We start from the raw sequence: 16,569 nt of genomic DNA, 5'->3' as shown, positions 1-16,569 counted from the left end.
GTTGAAATCGAGTTGAATATTTTTTCTGCTGGAGCAGCTCCTCTGCATCATGTGGCTGGTGGCCAAGCGGAGACCCCCAGTGAAATTAACATATTTTCTAAATTGCACATTAAATAATATCCACATAGGGCAAAAAACGAGCAGCAGGAGGAACAGCGGAGAGAGGAGAGCCAATGGCCGAAATGGAATTGAAATCAATGGCCAAGTAATGGCCAAAAGCAGGCGGAAAGGCACACAGAAAATGAAAAAGAGAAGAAGAAAAAACTTTTGGCCTGCGCCAAAAAGCGGTGCACAAAAATTCTATTTAGAAATGAAGTGTGCGCTTTTAGGCGCACCAGCCAGCAGGAGCAGCAGGAGCGATGGCTCCAACAAACCACTCAAAGTGCAACGACTACCCGCTCCGAACCCGTCCCGCTCTGTTCCACGGACTCCTCCTGCTGCTCGACTGCTCCGGCATCTTTTTACGGTCAACTTTTCGTAATATTATTTTGCATTTATTTGCACAAAGTTGATTTTTCCCTCTGATTTCTTTGTTTTCTTTTGGGTTCCCTTTTGCGGACTGCCAGCCAAATTACAATATTGTAGCGGTCCTTGGTTTGGAGCAGCTCCTTGGACCAAAACCAGCGGCCAAAGAGTAAATAAAACATTCTTTTTTTTTTAATATTTTTAAAGTAACGTAATTGAGCGCTTGGCTCTTGAAAGCTGATGGTTCCGGGCAGGCCACGAGGTCTGGGGTCGCAAAAGGTTATCGACGAGTTCAAGTTGAATGAATATTCATTTCATAATAGATTGAAATTAGCCACCAAAAAGGTTGGGCGTGCTCTTGGGCCAGGTGGCAGCTGCTGCTCATCCATGAAAGGAGAATGCCAAAAAGAAAATTCTTCGACTAAAAGCCCCCCGGCCACATGCACTGCTAATTGATATTGACAGGCTGTCCAGTTGGACCATCTTTGGTTGCCATTTGAAGAGTGCACAGACGCACACACACACTTTTAATGGGCAGCAGGCAGGTCTAATCGGGACCGACTCTGGCCTTGCCTCTGCAAATTTACTCCACTTTCTGGCCCAATTAGTAGCGATTGGGCATTGGCATTCGCCCGAAGCTGCCAAGAACCAAAGAGGCTGGCAAGAAAAAGTCGTCAAAGTCAAACATACAAAAATTCAGAGGCAGAGGCAGAGGCAGAAAGCGGCAAACTTTTTCAAGCAGCTCCAGAAACTTGTGAAATATTTAAAATTATGGCCAAACACGAGGCTGCTGAATGCAAAAAGCTTGACCCAGGTCGGGGCGGCGACAGGGCTTGCCCTGGCCATTTCAATTGCGCCTCTTAGGCACTTACGACTCTCTCCGTTCGAGAGCAGAGCAAAGCAATGCAAAGCGGCAGAGGCAAAGCGATCCACCCAGGGCCAAAGCAGAGCAAATTGAGGTGAAGTATTTAAGGCCAAAGCGGCTTGAGCGGCCCACCATCCCACCATCCCACCTCCGATGACGATGACGATGCCGACTCATAAGCCGATGAGACAACTGGGGAACAGCTGGCAGCTCGCACTTTGATTGCAGTGGGGGCTTGGGCTGGGCTGTTGCTTATCTGCTTTGTCAGAGATTTTCTCGCTGTTCCTCTTCCCCCACAAAGTGTGTGTGTGTCTCTTGGCAGGCCAACTGTTTCCATTAAAAAACCATTTAAATATTATCTACAGCGATTTCCTCCCTACGCCTAAGCCACATGCGTCGACAGACAGCCAGACATTCGCGACATTCAGATACAGCTGGAGGACGGCTGCGTAAGGAATCTCCTTTTGCATTAATGAGCTTTGAATATTTCGAACTTGATTTTATTAATTGGATACACATCTTGATTAACTTTATGTCTGAGGCACAAATACACAAACATATTTCGCATCGTTTGACGCACCAATTACAAATGCAATTACAAGTGGCATTAAATGAAATTAGCTGGCAGATTGTTTCAATGATTTAAGTGGCCAATGAAAGGTTTATGGCCCATGCCATTCCTTTGTTTGGAATTATTTTGCCTAAATATTTAACAGTTTGCCTAACCATTGACATTTTTCCCTGACAACATTCTCGAATTTTGTTCAAAGGCATTTTCTTTTTCTCCAAAATATGTAGACTCCATTTAATGGGCAGGAATTTGGTTAAAATTGCGGTTATGGCAGCTTAATACATTCATATTTGTGTAAGTCGACATGCCCAGATTTTATCTGTAGAAACAATTTGTCATTGCTGTGACATCTTGTTGCTGCCCCATTAAAATCGCACACGGAACGAGCGGGTGAGCGGGTGAGCGAGCCGAAAAATATTTGCTTGCCGCAGATTTACATTGCAGTAATTGATTTAATTTCAATTGTGGACCGTGTTCGTCTCTGGCTGGTCGGGAGTCCATCCCCATCCATACACGAGTATTGATAAGTCAAATCGAATGGCTTTGGGTTGGGGCAGGGGTGGCGGTAGTGTGCCTCTGTGTGAGTGAGTGGCCCACAGAACTGCGATTGATAAATATCAGAGTGTTTTTAAAGCTTATTTTTCAGATGTCCAAACGGGAGACGACTGGCAACGGGCGACAAAAATAAGTAAACAAGAGCCACAACTACAGCAGCAGCAAGTACAGTGGGGCCTCAGAAAAGAGATTGCGGTTTTGGTCTATTTTAATTTAAGAAGAGACCTGCATAGATGGTAGAAGAAGTGAATAATGATGATCCGATGAATGTAAACCTAATTTCGACCAAGGTTCATATAAATGAACAAAATTTACAAATAGTTTAAAGACTTCTCGGAATAGTAACTGACATTTATGATTATCAAATTTACTCTTTTCTTACTTCCTTCCCCAGCATAATAAATTTAAATTCAAATACTTCCATTTATCATAATTCAGTTGCTGCACATATTATCTGTAGGCAATGATAATCCCTTGGGTTGAGTTTCCACTGTAATAAAGTTGATTGCAGCAGTCGGTGGCAAATTGAATATTTGCCCGTATCTGAGAGAGAGAGAGAGAGCCTCTGTGTGTCTCTGCAAGTGAATGTGTGCGATTTCTGCTCGTCTCTTTTTTCTCTGTTTGCACGCGTATTTGTTCGCATTGTTAAGTGTTCGTTCGCTTCACCATCCACAAGCACAGCATCCACAACGGCACAAAATATCTGTATGATAAATGCAAAGTAGTCAACGAGAGAGAGAGAGAGAGAGAGAGTGAGCGGGGAACTGAACTGAGAGGGAGAGAACAGATTCGCTGGGAACTGTGTTCCACCATTGTTAACGGTTGTTTGCGAGTGGATGATGTAGTTTGTGTCTCTGTCTGTCTAAGAATTTCAAGCTACCAATTTATCATATCAAGCAACCCTTCGCTCTCTGATTCTCCCTACCACCGTACTGCGCCGCCTCAGCTGTTGCTTCGTTGGCTGTTTCCACTGTACTCCAATTTGTTGTTGTTTTTGTTCGCGTCTTCTGCTCGTTGTTTGTATGTATCTCCTCCTCCTCCTCCTTGTTGATGTTGTTCGAGGCATCCAGTGTCTTATGCCAATCTTTGGGCTCTATCGATTTTCTTTTGTTTAATTTACTGGACCTCTTGCCGCGGGGGTGTGTGCGAAGCCCTTTCAGATTTCGTAATCTAGTTCGACTCGGGCTCTTGTCTTTCTTGTTTATTTGTTTGAGTCGAGCTCTTGATAACGTTTGAGTACGAGCTGCCGAATTGAATTCATTTCCCCTGCCCCCTCTTTGTTATAAGTGCGAGTACGCTAGCACCCAATATGTGTGTGTGTGTGTGTGTGTATTGAGCATGGTATGGTGGTGTGCGTTATTTACAATTTAGTTGCTGTTCACTGCACAGCTTTGACAGCTCGCTCTTTCGATCAGCTGTTTGTTCACTGGAAATTCTAGGAAAAAGATCATTTTTATATTCAAAGCAGGTGAGCTTACGCTTCACATTCCCAACAGCCAGGGAGCGAGCTTTAATAGTCGAGGAAACAACACTCATCTAACGGGACGCAGTTCCAGTGCGCGTTCCAGCAGCAAACAAAAAAAGATCCAAGAATGCCAAACAGCTTCTACAGAAACAGCTGATCCACGAAATCTCTCTCAAGCCAAAATCTCGCTCAGGAATACATTGCCATGCATTGGCTGTTTATGTTACCCCCGGCGCTTATCGTGAGGAGGCCACATACAACTTGTATTAATCAGCGTTTTGGAATTACTCACAAGACCACAATAGGAGCAGGGCGATAAACGTGCCACTGCTGCTGCTGCTGCTGCCACAAACGTCGTCGATAAGAGAACCAACTGCGAAAATGTGTGTTTTACCAAAGTTCTCGCTCTCCATCGCTCCCGCTTGTTCGCTCTCTTTGCTCGGATTGTTTACAACCCACTGAAGAGAGTAGGCAAGCAAAAGCAAAAGCATCCTCAGAGAGCGGGGATGGATGGCTGCTCTCTTTGTGCACTATAAGCGTGTGAGCGAGTGACAGAGAGAGAGCATAAGCTGTGCTGTTCTCTCAGTGGCTGGCTGGCGGCTGCTGCGCCGCCAATTTGCAAGAAAATTTAGTTCGTTTACAGTTGGTTTTGGTGGGCAAGTTGTGAAAATCGCATCGAGGAGAGAAGAGCACAGCAGCAGCAGCACACACCACGTCGTAAAGGAGGAGTTGCCAACACGCAGCAGAAAGTGGCAGCTACCAGCAGCAACAGTGGCAACTACCAAGTGGTGTAAAAACTAAGTTAAAGTTTCCCCCAAAATCAAATTATCGTGTTTTAAATTGTGGAAATGAGCTTGTTGCTGCGGCGGGCGCCTCTCTCGCTGCCGCTTAAATAATATACACACACATTGGCAAGCACTCGCAGGCATACATACACACGTAAGGTACATAGACACAATAATCCATACACGTATGTGTATGCCTCACGTGTGTGTGTTTGTGTGTGCGGTAAATTTTGCCCGTGTTGCCGAACCTCGTTTGGAGATTTCTGTGTGCGTTGTGTGGTGGCAGCAAATAGTTGTTGCAAGGCCTTCGAGCAGTAACAAACAAACAAAGCCAGCATCCATCATCCCCCAATAAGTGGCAGCAACAGCGACGACTGACGACGACGACTGACGCACACACACATCAGCAGCATCGAGCAGCGAGAGCGGCAGCCACAACAACGTTGTTAATTGAAATAAATTGAAATAAATTCCACAACGTTTGCTGCTCATATTGTTAATAAAGGAACGCGCCAGCGCCACGACAGCGACAGAATCAACGGCAGAAACAAAAACAGTGAACCATCTCATCAGCCGCAAGTCGAAAACAAACCAAAATCAGGCAAGCATTTCTATTCCAACAACAAAATATTAAAAGCTAATTGAGTGTGGTGCCGAGTCCCGCCACCCCTCCTCCTCTCAAGTTGCAAATAATCAGCATAATGCGTTCGGCGGCTCGTTGAATTTTCTTGCGTTTAATTTCTTTTGGTATCAGCGGCAAATGCGTGGCAAATACATTTTTTTATTTATTTTTAGACGCAAGTGTGCGGTGAGTCCGCGAACAAGTGTACAAAGACTCGTTGCAGCATCGTTCGAAATAAGTTCACAAAGAAATTGGCAAAAAAAAAGCAAAGACTGCCTGCAAAGCGCAGATCTCTTGTTCCACATTTGGTGGCTTTTCGAATTTAGTCAAACGATCTGCCACTCCTAGGCTTAGGAAAGTTTCACTCCAATTCCAACCCTTTGCAATCGTCAGCAGAAAAGTTCTCTCAAGATAAACCAAATAAATAAATAAATAATCATTTCGCATTTCGCAGAAACGACACACAATTGTTTATGTTTAGACGATTGGCGGTGGGTTTTTGATTTCATTTCGAAGAGCACTTTTCCATTTGTTTACAACTGGAATAAATATATATTTTTGCGGTTTGTGTTCTTGGCAACCAGCAACAGCGCCTCAGGTGGTGCGGCAAAGTACACCTGAATTATAGCAAAATGCTGGCAGCTTTTGTTCTTTCATTTTTATTTGATTTTCTCAAACTTCATTCCTTTTTGCGGATTCCATAATCAATTTAATATTTACATTGTTTTCCTCTACTGTTTATTATCTCAAGCTCATTGCTCAAACCCCGCTCAAAGTCAATTGAATTTATTTGTAAAACAAATATAAGACCCAAACCCACGCCAAGGACTCGGAATCGGACTCGTACCCAAGGGTTCATTGAACTCCCTCCCTAACCAGCCTCAAGGACCCACTCGGTGCGGCGACCCTTACCCTTTACTTGTGTGGCAAGACGAGCGCCGAAAAGTATGCAACGGCCAACGGACCATCAGGGCATAAACTAATATTAACGATTTTCTCACATTACTTCACTTCCCTACAGCATCCCACCTCAGTGGGCCAACGCACACACAAATACACACAAAACTCTCACTGACAAGTGGACCAAAAGGCGGACATGCGCAAATATCATTTTGGTAGTGGCAGAAACACAAAAGTTAACGTTAACAGCAGCGCCTAAGAGAGCGAGAGAGAACGCGCAACGGGAGTGCAGATTAAGAGAGCGCTCGAAAGTCCAACCAAAGAGCGAGAAATGGCCTTCTCGCGTCACAACATCGAAAAGCGCCGACTCATCGAGCTAGTGCGCCTGAATCCCATCCTCTGGGACTGTCGCCTGCCACACTACAAGCGTTCGGACAAGAAGAAGGCCATCAAATGGAACGAGCTGGGGCGCATGTTCAATGTCACTGGGGAGCGAGTGCAGCGCACCTTCACCTCACTGCGGGAGATCTTTCGCAGAGAGTTGAATCACGAGAAGATGCTGGGCACAACGCGCTTCAAGTCCAAATGGGAGTACTACGATGCCATGGCATTTCTCAAGGAGGTGATACGTGAGAGGAAGTGAGTTCAAAAGTAAATTTGGTAACAGTCTAGAAGCGTTAACTAAAGTTTCTCCTCTCTTGCAGATCGCGGGAGCGCGTTAAGCCCGGTCCCACGGAACCAGCACCCAGAAACAACAACAACAACAGCTCCAACAACAATAACAACAACAGCAGCAGCGCGGCCATGGATGAGTATCAATACTTTGCGCCCAGCGATCCCAACAATCCCAACAATCAGCCGCCGGCGCAGCCACAGCCTCAACCAAAGACCAATCCTTCACCCAGCCTCCTGCCCAGCCTCAGCCAACTGCCCGCCGCTTTGCTGCCACAGGCGCAGCATTTGCAGGCGCTGCAACTACAGCCCGATGTGACGCTGACCTCGTTGAGTGCAATACCCAAGCAGCCCGTGCCCGCTGCGCCTCCCTCGCCCGCTCAGGTGCTGTCCAGCTCACGTTCCTGCAGCTCCTCGCCCTCCATCTACATCAAGGATGAGCCGGGCTCGCCCGAGGAGGCGGAAGCAGAGGGCAGCGCCACAAAGCTGGCCACCATTCGCCCGCAGACCAAGCAGCAGCTGAAGGCGCGTCTGCAGCTGCCGGCAGCAGCACCCAAGAGCGCCTCCATCTATGCCACCTCGCCGCCACGCCTCATCATCAATGCAAACAATGAGCTGATCGATGCGGATGCTGGGGATCTGGATGAGGATCTGGATGACTACGACGAGGATGACGACGACACGGGCCGCTACTCGCCCGTGGTGGATGTGGATATGCTGGGGCCCGATGGCCGCTTCTCGCCCGGCGGCACCAGCAGCTACACGCGCGTGGGCGGCGGCGGCGGCGGTGGAGGCGGCGGTCGCGCGCATTCCCAGCCGCGGCATCTGCCCAGCCCCCGGGAGCTGCTGTACATGAAATTCGGCGACTTTCTGGCCGCACGACTGAACACCCTGAACGAGACTGTGGCCAATGAGCTGATGAACAAGATACTGCTGCTCATAGCAGAGAAGTGAGCGGCAAGAGAGCGATGAGGAATGCTCAAAAATATGATTGAATCGACAAAGGAGTGGTGAGTGGAGCGCTCAATTAATAAGAATATTTTTTAAGCCTTAATTAGTAAGGATCCAGCGAAGGGTTCCCAGATCCCCTGCAGCAATTTCTGTGCCAGCCTCCAGGCTACTTCTGAGTTGATGATCCTGCAGGATTTGTTGTGGGAATTTGCTCCAAGAATTTCTTGCAAATCGTTTGCAAATATGTAGAGCTTTGGGGGCTACGAAAATGCTTCAACTAGTTGGCGTTGGCTCTTGCACTACGAGAATTTATTGCACTGACCAACAACAAACGGCACACACCACAGCACACACACATATTTAAATTTCAAGTTTTATTTACACACAAAATGCCAGGGAGCCATAAAAAAGTTTTAATTTCCGGACATTGAAGTGGAGCCCAGACAAACGCACAGACAGTGCCCAGAGACTCACACACAGCCGGACGGAACGTTGCCAGTTTGGAGATTTGAGAGCATTTCACGCATAAATAAAATGCCTAGAACTCTGCCACATGACAGCAGCCCAAAGCTCTAACCCTAACACCGATTGGGCCCGTCCTTCCATGGAGGAGCTAACTGACAGAACTGGGCCCTCCATGGCAGAGCTAAAACAGACAGCATGAGCGAAGCGGAGCCGAAACTCAAAAATTAGAGCAGCAGCAAAGACGAGAACAAGCGACAATGGGGATACACAGGCTCTTGGCTTTGAAATCGGAACTGCAAACTCGGACTTGGGGCAAGAGGCTGCCGTGCTAGGCATGTGCTATGCGAATATTTTGCACACTTCGATGGGGATTTTGCAGCCTTCATTTATGGCAAATTGCCATTCCCTTTGGTCAGCTGATTTGCCGTGAAAGAAATTAATTTAGCTTTAGGTGAAATGAGATTAAAAATTGTAACGAAAAGAAGAGTTTTTCCCACTAAAAATAGAACCAGAACTTCTACTTAGACTGCTCTAAATGTGCGCCTTGCCTGTTGGGGTTTTAGCTACGAGAACTGTGTCACAGATGGAGACATGTGTGGTGCAGCCTCTATGCATCGATGCATCGCCTCACCACAGGGCCAAGCCAGTTCTGTTCCTGCATTTGTATCTATACAGATACAGGATATCTGTAACCGGGCCTGCAGGAGCGTCTGTATTTACGATTTTGTAATATTTATGCAGCGACGCCTTTGGTGTCTGTGCCCTTTAGATGCCATTGCGGCTGCCCTTTCCCTCTATACCCATTCAATGCAACCGACAGGCCAACAGCCCAGCCCGCTAGCTCCACTCTTATCTATGGTCTGGGCCAAGTTGCTTTACGAGCAGCCTCGGATTTGAGTGTGGCAAGTGGCAGCAGGGAGCGAGAATAGCCAGCACAGTGGGTGGCATGTCCCCGACCTTTTATGGATAGTTACAGCAAGTTTGTTGGCACTTACAACATTATAAATTTGCCATAAATTATCATTTTATGGTTGCAGCTGATGACACGCGATGTGGGCAACAAAAGATACTTTTGATCCGCAAAATGAGCATTAAACGGGGCCAGCAGCAGCAGAAGCATCAGCCATTTACCATCATTGGGAAGTGTGCATTTGATAGGATCGATAAATTGCAGAGATAAATATGACATATCCAGTGGGGTAGGGTTACATTGTGTGGCGGCAGCTCTCATCTTTCCAGCATTCGAAATTCGCAGTAAATAAACTCAACATTTCCTTGTCTAGGCTGCTGCTGCCACACACTCTTGAACTTTGGACTGCTGTCTGAGTGCCAGATTTCCCAAACACTTTCCACACACACTTCCGCCCGTTTGCATTTCCGCTCAAACAAAAAAAAAAACAAAAAGAAAGAGAAGAAAAAATCAAATCTCGGTTGGCTACAATGTCTGATGTACGCACTCCGCCTCCATGCCACATTCTCAATGGGGCAAGTTTTAAATGGCGGCGCTAAAAAGTATTGCACAGTCCTCCCCCCTGCCACACCCCCTTCCAGCGTCCACCCTTTTTGCACATAAAATGCATATGCAAGTTAATGTTTACAATAGTCGTAAAAGTTTAATGGATTTTGCACAGCCAGCCACCAGCCAGCACGGACGGGGCTTAGGATCGTAACTTTCGTAAATCAGTTTTTTTTTTTGGGCAGACTGGGGGGTGGGAGTGGTGTGTGTGTGCCCCCGAAAAACTTTCGCGCTGTTTGTATAATCAAAATGCATTTATTTGATTAATACGCCGCCATCCTTCTCTCGCCGAAAAATATTTGGAAAAGCTGCTGTTTCCTTGCTTTGTTTTTCTCTGTTTTTCTATTGACTTTTACACAGTCGGCTCTCAGCGTGAATTTACTAACGAGGTGACGAACCAATAGCTTATTCACCACGCGCAGAGAGACAAGCGCTAGAAAGGGACAGGGATCGCCACTGTAGTGAAGACGTTATTCAACTTGGGTTGAAGCCGCAGCTAAGCAAATTCACCTTTGGGGTATATTTTGTACTAACATTTTGGCAAGGGTTTGAAAGTGGCCCTTGATTGCAGCTTAAAGGCTTCCTTTAAGTTTGGCACAACTAATTCATTAAACTCGACAAAATGCAAGTGCAATTGACAAATTATGTTTGCAACGGATACAAAACACAGCGCACAAGACTTTCCATGGGCCTCCTCGTATGATGAATTTATCATTTGGCTTTTGTCTCTCAACTCACTCTCGGAGCGATTTCTGTTTGTGATTGAGTGGATGCCATTGAGGTCCATCATCTAATGAAATGCATATGCCAATCAACATAATTATAACTTTGAATGGAGTGTGCGTAGAGCCACACCCAGCACTGAAAGGGGCAACAAAAACCAGGGCAGCAGGAGCAAGGGGGGGAGAGCTGTGGCAGAGACGCATCCAATGAATCGAATCTGCAGCAAATCTAACATGTGTTTAATGCTGATCGAATGCCAGGATACCCCACAAATGGCTAGTTAAAGGATATACGTTTCATGTGGAATACACGTGCATAAATCATGGTCCTGCCTTGTGCATCGACATACCCTTGGGTGCATGCTGCCTGCCTTCTGTATAATAATGTTAACCCAAGGAAACTTCTTGTCCCGAGTACGGGGAGCTGTGGGCTGTGGCTAGGCCTGAACTATAACTATGAGTAGTATCAATATTGACAGCCATTAATATGGCATTTTATGCAATAAGCACAGAGACATTGATGAGGCAGGTCCTGTGTCTCCTGGCAGTTGCTGCATTTTTAATGAGCTCCCCAGTGCAGAAGGCGCCTCGCCTCGTTCGTAGCTTCCGCTGCCGCTGCCTGATGACTGGGGAAAGGCTTCCGTCTGCGATTGGAAATTTTGCCAATCCCCCTGCCACGTGGAGGACTTAATTTCAGAGGTAGCTGTGCCTGGGGTGGGCTGGGCTGGGGCGGAAGGCAAAACGGAAGCGCGCAGACGACACACACGACGACGAGGATCCGACCTGAACTCGTCTTGAATGCCACCTCTCATCTCCTTCGTATTAATGGCCGCAGGGCATGTCAAAGGAACTGATGACGCGCCGCCACCGTCGCCACCGCCGCTGAGTCTCCGGCACCCGACGTGCACTGACTGCAATCATGGCAACCAAAAGCTCACGATGATGAGGCCCCCAGGTATGGTTAGCTGCGCCAGCTACTTATTGTCCGTGCCGCATGGACCCTGCACTGTCCCATCGACTATGATGCATATCAATCAGGCAATCGCAAAAATCACCCAAGAAACAAAAAAATAAACTTACACCAGCTGCCGCCCCGGCACACAGATTGCTCAAAGGATGTAAGCACGAAAAAAATAATTGCCTGGAATTTATTTGCCAGATTTCAGTCATTTTTGTTGGCAAATTCATAATTTTGATTGCATGAAAAGTTGCGACAGTTGTTTAAGTTTTTGCTGTGCGACAGAAATTAGCGCGCCGGAGCGAACTTTGAACTTTGGCGCGCTTCGACATCACTTTGAGAATCAGCCCAAAGTTTTCACTGCAAATAAATTGTGTCTCATAAGCTAATGAAAATCCCGAAGGCTGCGCAATTAAGTTGCAAATGCAGCAGACAGACAGCGTGCGGGGCAGGGGGCCAACAATTAGCCCAGATTATGTTGAAAATAAATGCCGTTTTTGCCAATTAGGAGCCAAAGCCCCATTGCTTATTGTTTTCTAAACATTTGCAGGCCAAAATGCTTTTTGGGTAGTTCTTTTTTGAGCCAAGGACACTCTCGATGGCCACTCCACTCGATGCCACTCGACTCGTTTATATTTTTCGGCTGGCCACAAAAATTGATTGCCGTAAATGTCGAGCCAGGCAAAGGCAATGTGGCTGTGGCTGTGTCTGTGGCATTTCTAAATAAATTACAGACTGAACGAGCGAGAGTGGTTTGGTTTTAGTTCCAAAAAATAGAAATATCAATTGCTGAATGCATTTGCCTCCAGCCAACTGTCGCTGCGTCTTGGTAGATTGTTTGTTCAGGGCTACACAATTAATTACCACTAAAAAGTGTAAGAGAGTGAAAGAGTGAGAGTGAGCGGCAGAGACAGAGACAGAGACAAGAACAGACTAATTACATTAGCTGCCACAGCGATTTGTCTGCCCGCCTCAATCAAAATGTTGCAGGCAGGCAGGCAGACTGCAGACTCTCACGGGTAGCTTGCTGCACAGAATGTTGCCCACAAATCACTAGGAAACATGATGACAGCATACGCTGCTGCGCCTACAGGTATGCAACAGTTCTTGAGCAAGCCAGAGCACAACCTGTGCAAAGGCAACTCAAGTGGGTGCAGAGTGGTGCAGGAGTGGGTTGCAGGCGCTCGGCTGTTTATGCATTTCCCTAATGAAATGCAAAGAAAACAAAGCCTGCCCCAGACCCCATGGAGCTACAGTGCCATTGCCAGTGCCAGTCTCAGGTTATCCGCCCTGCGATAGGCAATGCAAATTTCCGCCAGAGCCCTTCTCCTTGCTGCTCCTGCTCCTGCTCCTGCTCCTGCTCTGGCTGAGTGGTAATTAAATATTTATTTTCTCCATAGCTATTTGCTTTGATTAATAGCTAACAAAAATGGGCTCGAAAATAGAGCAAAAGGAAAGGCCAGAGACTTGCCGGATACCCTAACAGACAATAAATGGAAGAAAATCAATGGATTTGTGTGCTAAAGAAACCAAAACTAGGAGTATAAAGGGAGCACATATAACCCACCAATCGGTTAGCCAAATTTGAAGGCTTCTTGTTAATGTTCTCTAAACATTTGCAGCACCTTTTTTGGGCAGTGTATTACAGCACGAGTGGCGATGGCCGCTTCATGTTCTCTGAATGTTTTTAATATTTTACAATTTTACAATTTCCCAATTGTTTTCCCTGCCCCAGCCACTGGCAATCCCTTTGGCTTTTTGTTTAACTTGAGTTTGAGGATATTCTGTTGGTTTTTTGTTTCCGTAAATCAAACACTTGGAGCGCAAAATCCGGGGTCCCTGGCATTTCATTTCGATAATGTGTTTCGGATTTGACAATTGATTTGGGTAAGCGGGTGGCGGGGCAGGAGGGAGCTTAGGAGCCAGATTAAGCTGCCCAGCAAAGTCGCTTTTGAGTTGTGTATTAATAGAGTTTTGTCAGCAGCAAACTGTCGTCGGGAATGTGCTGGTCTGTGCTGGCCATGAGTCATCGGGCACCCTTGGGGGTGTCGCATTCACTTTGCATATTGACACGTCTGCATGGCTAGTGTGGCATGAGTAATTTATTATATTCCAAGGCGCCAAACTGGGGATAAGCGAGCGACAAACGGAGCAAAGGAGCAGCCACAGCCACAGCAACAGCCACAGCCAAACCCGAGTGAATGCAACATGCAAAAAAGGTCAGCGAGAGACATTACCACATCATTACGAGACCACAGGGACCACAAGCGACTTGACCTACGAGGCAGGAGTCGGGGCAGACTGCAGTCTCCAGTTGCAGTCTGCATTCCGCATGCTCCTGCTTTGAAATTCGAATGCGTAAAACCAAAACGAGGCAACACACAACAGCGGATATGCAGCAGCAGGAGTCAGCTGCACCGAAGCGTCATTAAGTCAATTTGTGAGAGGCAAAGCGGCAACCTAATGTGCATTCGGGGACGCCAGGAATTGGCATGGGCCAGGGCAAGGGGGACTTTTATCCCAAAACATGGACACACCAATTATACCGAAATATCAACACACACGCACAAGAGTCCATTCCGCAGGCATAAGAAAGAGCAAACGCTCACCCCCCCCGAAAAAGGAGATTGCGCTTTTGCGGTTTGTGTTAAGTTGATTTCCGGCACGTCTGGGGCAGCCAGTGCCCGTCACACATTACTCTACACATGGGGCGCCTACCAAGATGTCCCTACGCCAATTATGCGTAGGGGAGATGGCTGATCCCCCCCATTGCTCCACTGCTCGTCAGCGGCATATTCATAAACAGACGATGGGCTCTCCCCTCTGCCTTGGTTGTCATTATCATCATCATGCTCATCATCGCCATGGTAATCATTGTGCTCGGCCAAGTGTTGGCCACGCCCACCCGCCGGGCCTGTCACAAGCACCAGCCAGAGTCTGCTTCCTCATTCTTCTACAACTCTCCCCTACGCTGCCCCCCCCCCCCCCCCCCCCCCCCCCCCCCCCCCCACAAGGTGTGCTGTAAATTATACGCTTTTGCGTTTAGCCTTCGCCACAGACCTGTAGTCTGGGTCCAGCCTCGGAGGAATCCCAACTGCAGACACCCCAAGCCCCGCACTCCGCTCTGTCCAAGCAGTGTCCTGCTGCCTGCCCACACTCCGCACTGCTTGGACAGTCCCGTTGCCCACGCACACTGCTTGGACAGCCCTGCTGCTGCCTGACCACACTCTGCACTGCTTGCACAGTCCCGCTGCCTGCCCGCACTCCGAACTGCTTGCACTGCCAGTTTGATGTTTTGCGGTTGTGTTGACGTTGTCCCAGTGCCCTTTAATATTTAAAGTGCGCTTTTAGGCCAGAGAGAGAAAGAGTTTGTCCATTATCCAGCCGACATGTTATTGTCCTTGCGCCTTGCGGTGCCCGGTGCCAATTAATGAGATTTTCACAACGCATCAAGCGTAGCGCAGCAGTTTAGGGTTCGGGTTTTGCCATTGTTTTCCAACAGACAAGAAGCTTGGCCCCTGAGGCATGGCAAGAGCCCTCCAAAGGGTCCTTCAGCTGGCAGTTAAGAGCTTGAACAACAGCTAGAAAAGTTTTGCAGCCAAGGCAGGGGCTTGGGCTACAGATGATGAAGATGATGAGTAGAAGTTGAGTTCCCTTTCTTTTTTTTGGCTGCTAATAACTCTCTTTTGTGGTCCTCAGGTATTGGCAGGCCTTCATTTGCATAATCCAACATTCACTTTGATAGCAGCTCGTTGCGGAAATGTTTCCTTAGCTGGAAAAACTTTCACACTTCACAGCGAGGCACAGACACATGCCACACAGGCCGCAGGCAGACACAGCCACATCCGCAGACTTAGCCTTAATTTTCATTAGCTGCAGTTGGTACTCATCCTCCCAGCAGACACGAGACTCGACACGACTCGACTCGACTCGCCTCGAGTGGCAGCAGAGACCGCAAACTTGGGGCAGCCACTGTGTCATTTGTTATGTTATTGGTTTGGACATTTTGCAAATTGCTTATTTAGCAGTGCGTAAAATCCACAGCGTCCTCTGGCTGGTAGCTCCATCCTGCCTTCCTGCTGCCTCTTCCTGCTGCGGTTCTCTTTTTGTCGAGGCCACACACACACACACACATGTCAAGGAGCAGCAGCAGCAGCAGCTTCTGCCTTGGTGTCTCTGTGTCCCAAGAATTTTTTCCATCTCCTCCATTGTTGTTGCCCTCAAAGTTAACAACGTGTCAAGCAAGCGGTTAGCTCTGCTCTGCTCTCTGCTGTCCATCCTTCTTACCAATACGCAGCAGCAGTTCCAGTATGCATAGGGAAATTGCCAAGGGGTGCCAGGAGGTCGTGGCAGGTGTCAGCCCCCTTGCCGCCCAGCCTCTAGTTGTTTGGCCCAGTGTTCGAAAACTGTCAATGCAGTACAATTTTCATCCCCTGCCCCACACACACACACCTGGAGAGTATTTTTTGTGCACCCAAACGACGACGACGGACACTCATCTGTGCCCCGTAATAATATTTGCTTTTCATTCTGTGTCATTTACTCCACCTCCTGGCTCCTCCTGGACTGCCCCCCCTGCTCGGTGTTCTTGGTGTTTTTGTGTGGCGCCTAATTGCCTGCTACATTCTGTGGCACTTGGGTGCGGCACAGGCACAGGCACCTAACTGTACGACCGACCGAGTGTCATAAACTTTTTTTTACGACTAATATTTTGTGAGGCTTTTTAATTAGGCGAAATGGTCGTTAAAATTGATTTATTGCCTGTGATGGGAATTGTTAATTGGCAGGCTGCAAAAGGGGTGCGGGGTACTGGCTTTGGGGAGGGCTATAAAATTGAATAACTCACTTGAATATGATCGATAAGGACCATAAATGTTTTTGCCAAAATTACTAATTTCCACTCTCCGCTTTTTCTCTTTGCAGCTCCCAGCCCAAAGGCTAACTTTTAAGCGTAATTAAATATAAATAATATTAGTAATAATTATAATAATAATTATTTTATGCATGCATCAAAGTCTGTATTATGTGCCATAATGCACTAAAATATTACAAGTGAA

At 47.3% G+C, this 16,569-nt stretch overlaps 1 protein-coding gene across 1 annotated transcript; it reads left to right on the top strand.

Annotated features, from left to right (window-relative positions):
• Positions 1–6,070: 6,070 nt before the first annotated feature.
• On the top strand, positions 6,071–16,569 carry LOC117589240 (proline-rich receptor-like protein kinase PERK12). The gene is made up of 4 exons (XM_034281004.1): positions 6,071–6,273; positions 6,350–6,867; positions 6,933–7,910; positions 16,436–16,569. Exons 2-3 carry the CDS (start codon positions 6,560–6,562, stop codon positions 7,852–7,854), a joined length of 1,230 nt encoding a protein of 409 aa, XP_034136895.1. The 5' UTR covers positions 6,071–6,273; positions 6,350–6,559; the 3' UTR covers positions 7,855–7,910; positions 16,436–16,569.

Source organism: Drosophila guanche, unplaced genomic scaffold (assembly GCF_900245975.1).
Source record: "Drosophila guanche unplaced genomic scaffold, DGUA_6, whole genome shotgun sequence".
Lineage (NCBI taxonomy): Eukaryota > Metazoa > Arthropoda > Insecta > Diptera > Drosophilidae > Drosophila > Drosophila guanche.
This window is presented reverse-complemented; position numbering and strand designations above follow the sequence as displayed.

Bases quoted from the DNA above. Each gene is read 5' to 3' on its own strand.
- LOC117589240 (XM_034281004.1), top strand. From the start codon at position 6,560: ATGGCCTTCTCGCGTCACAACATCGAAAAGCGCCGACTCATCGAGCTA. The intron at 6,868-6,932 runs GTGAGTTCAAAA...CCTCTCTTGCAG, and splicing joins GAGGTGATACGTGAGAGGAA to ATCGCGGGAGCGCGTTAAGC.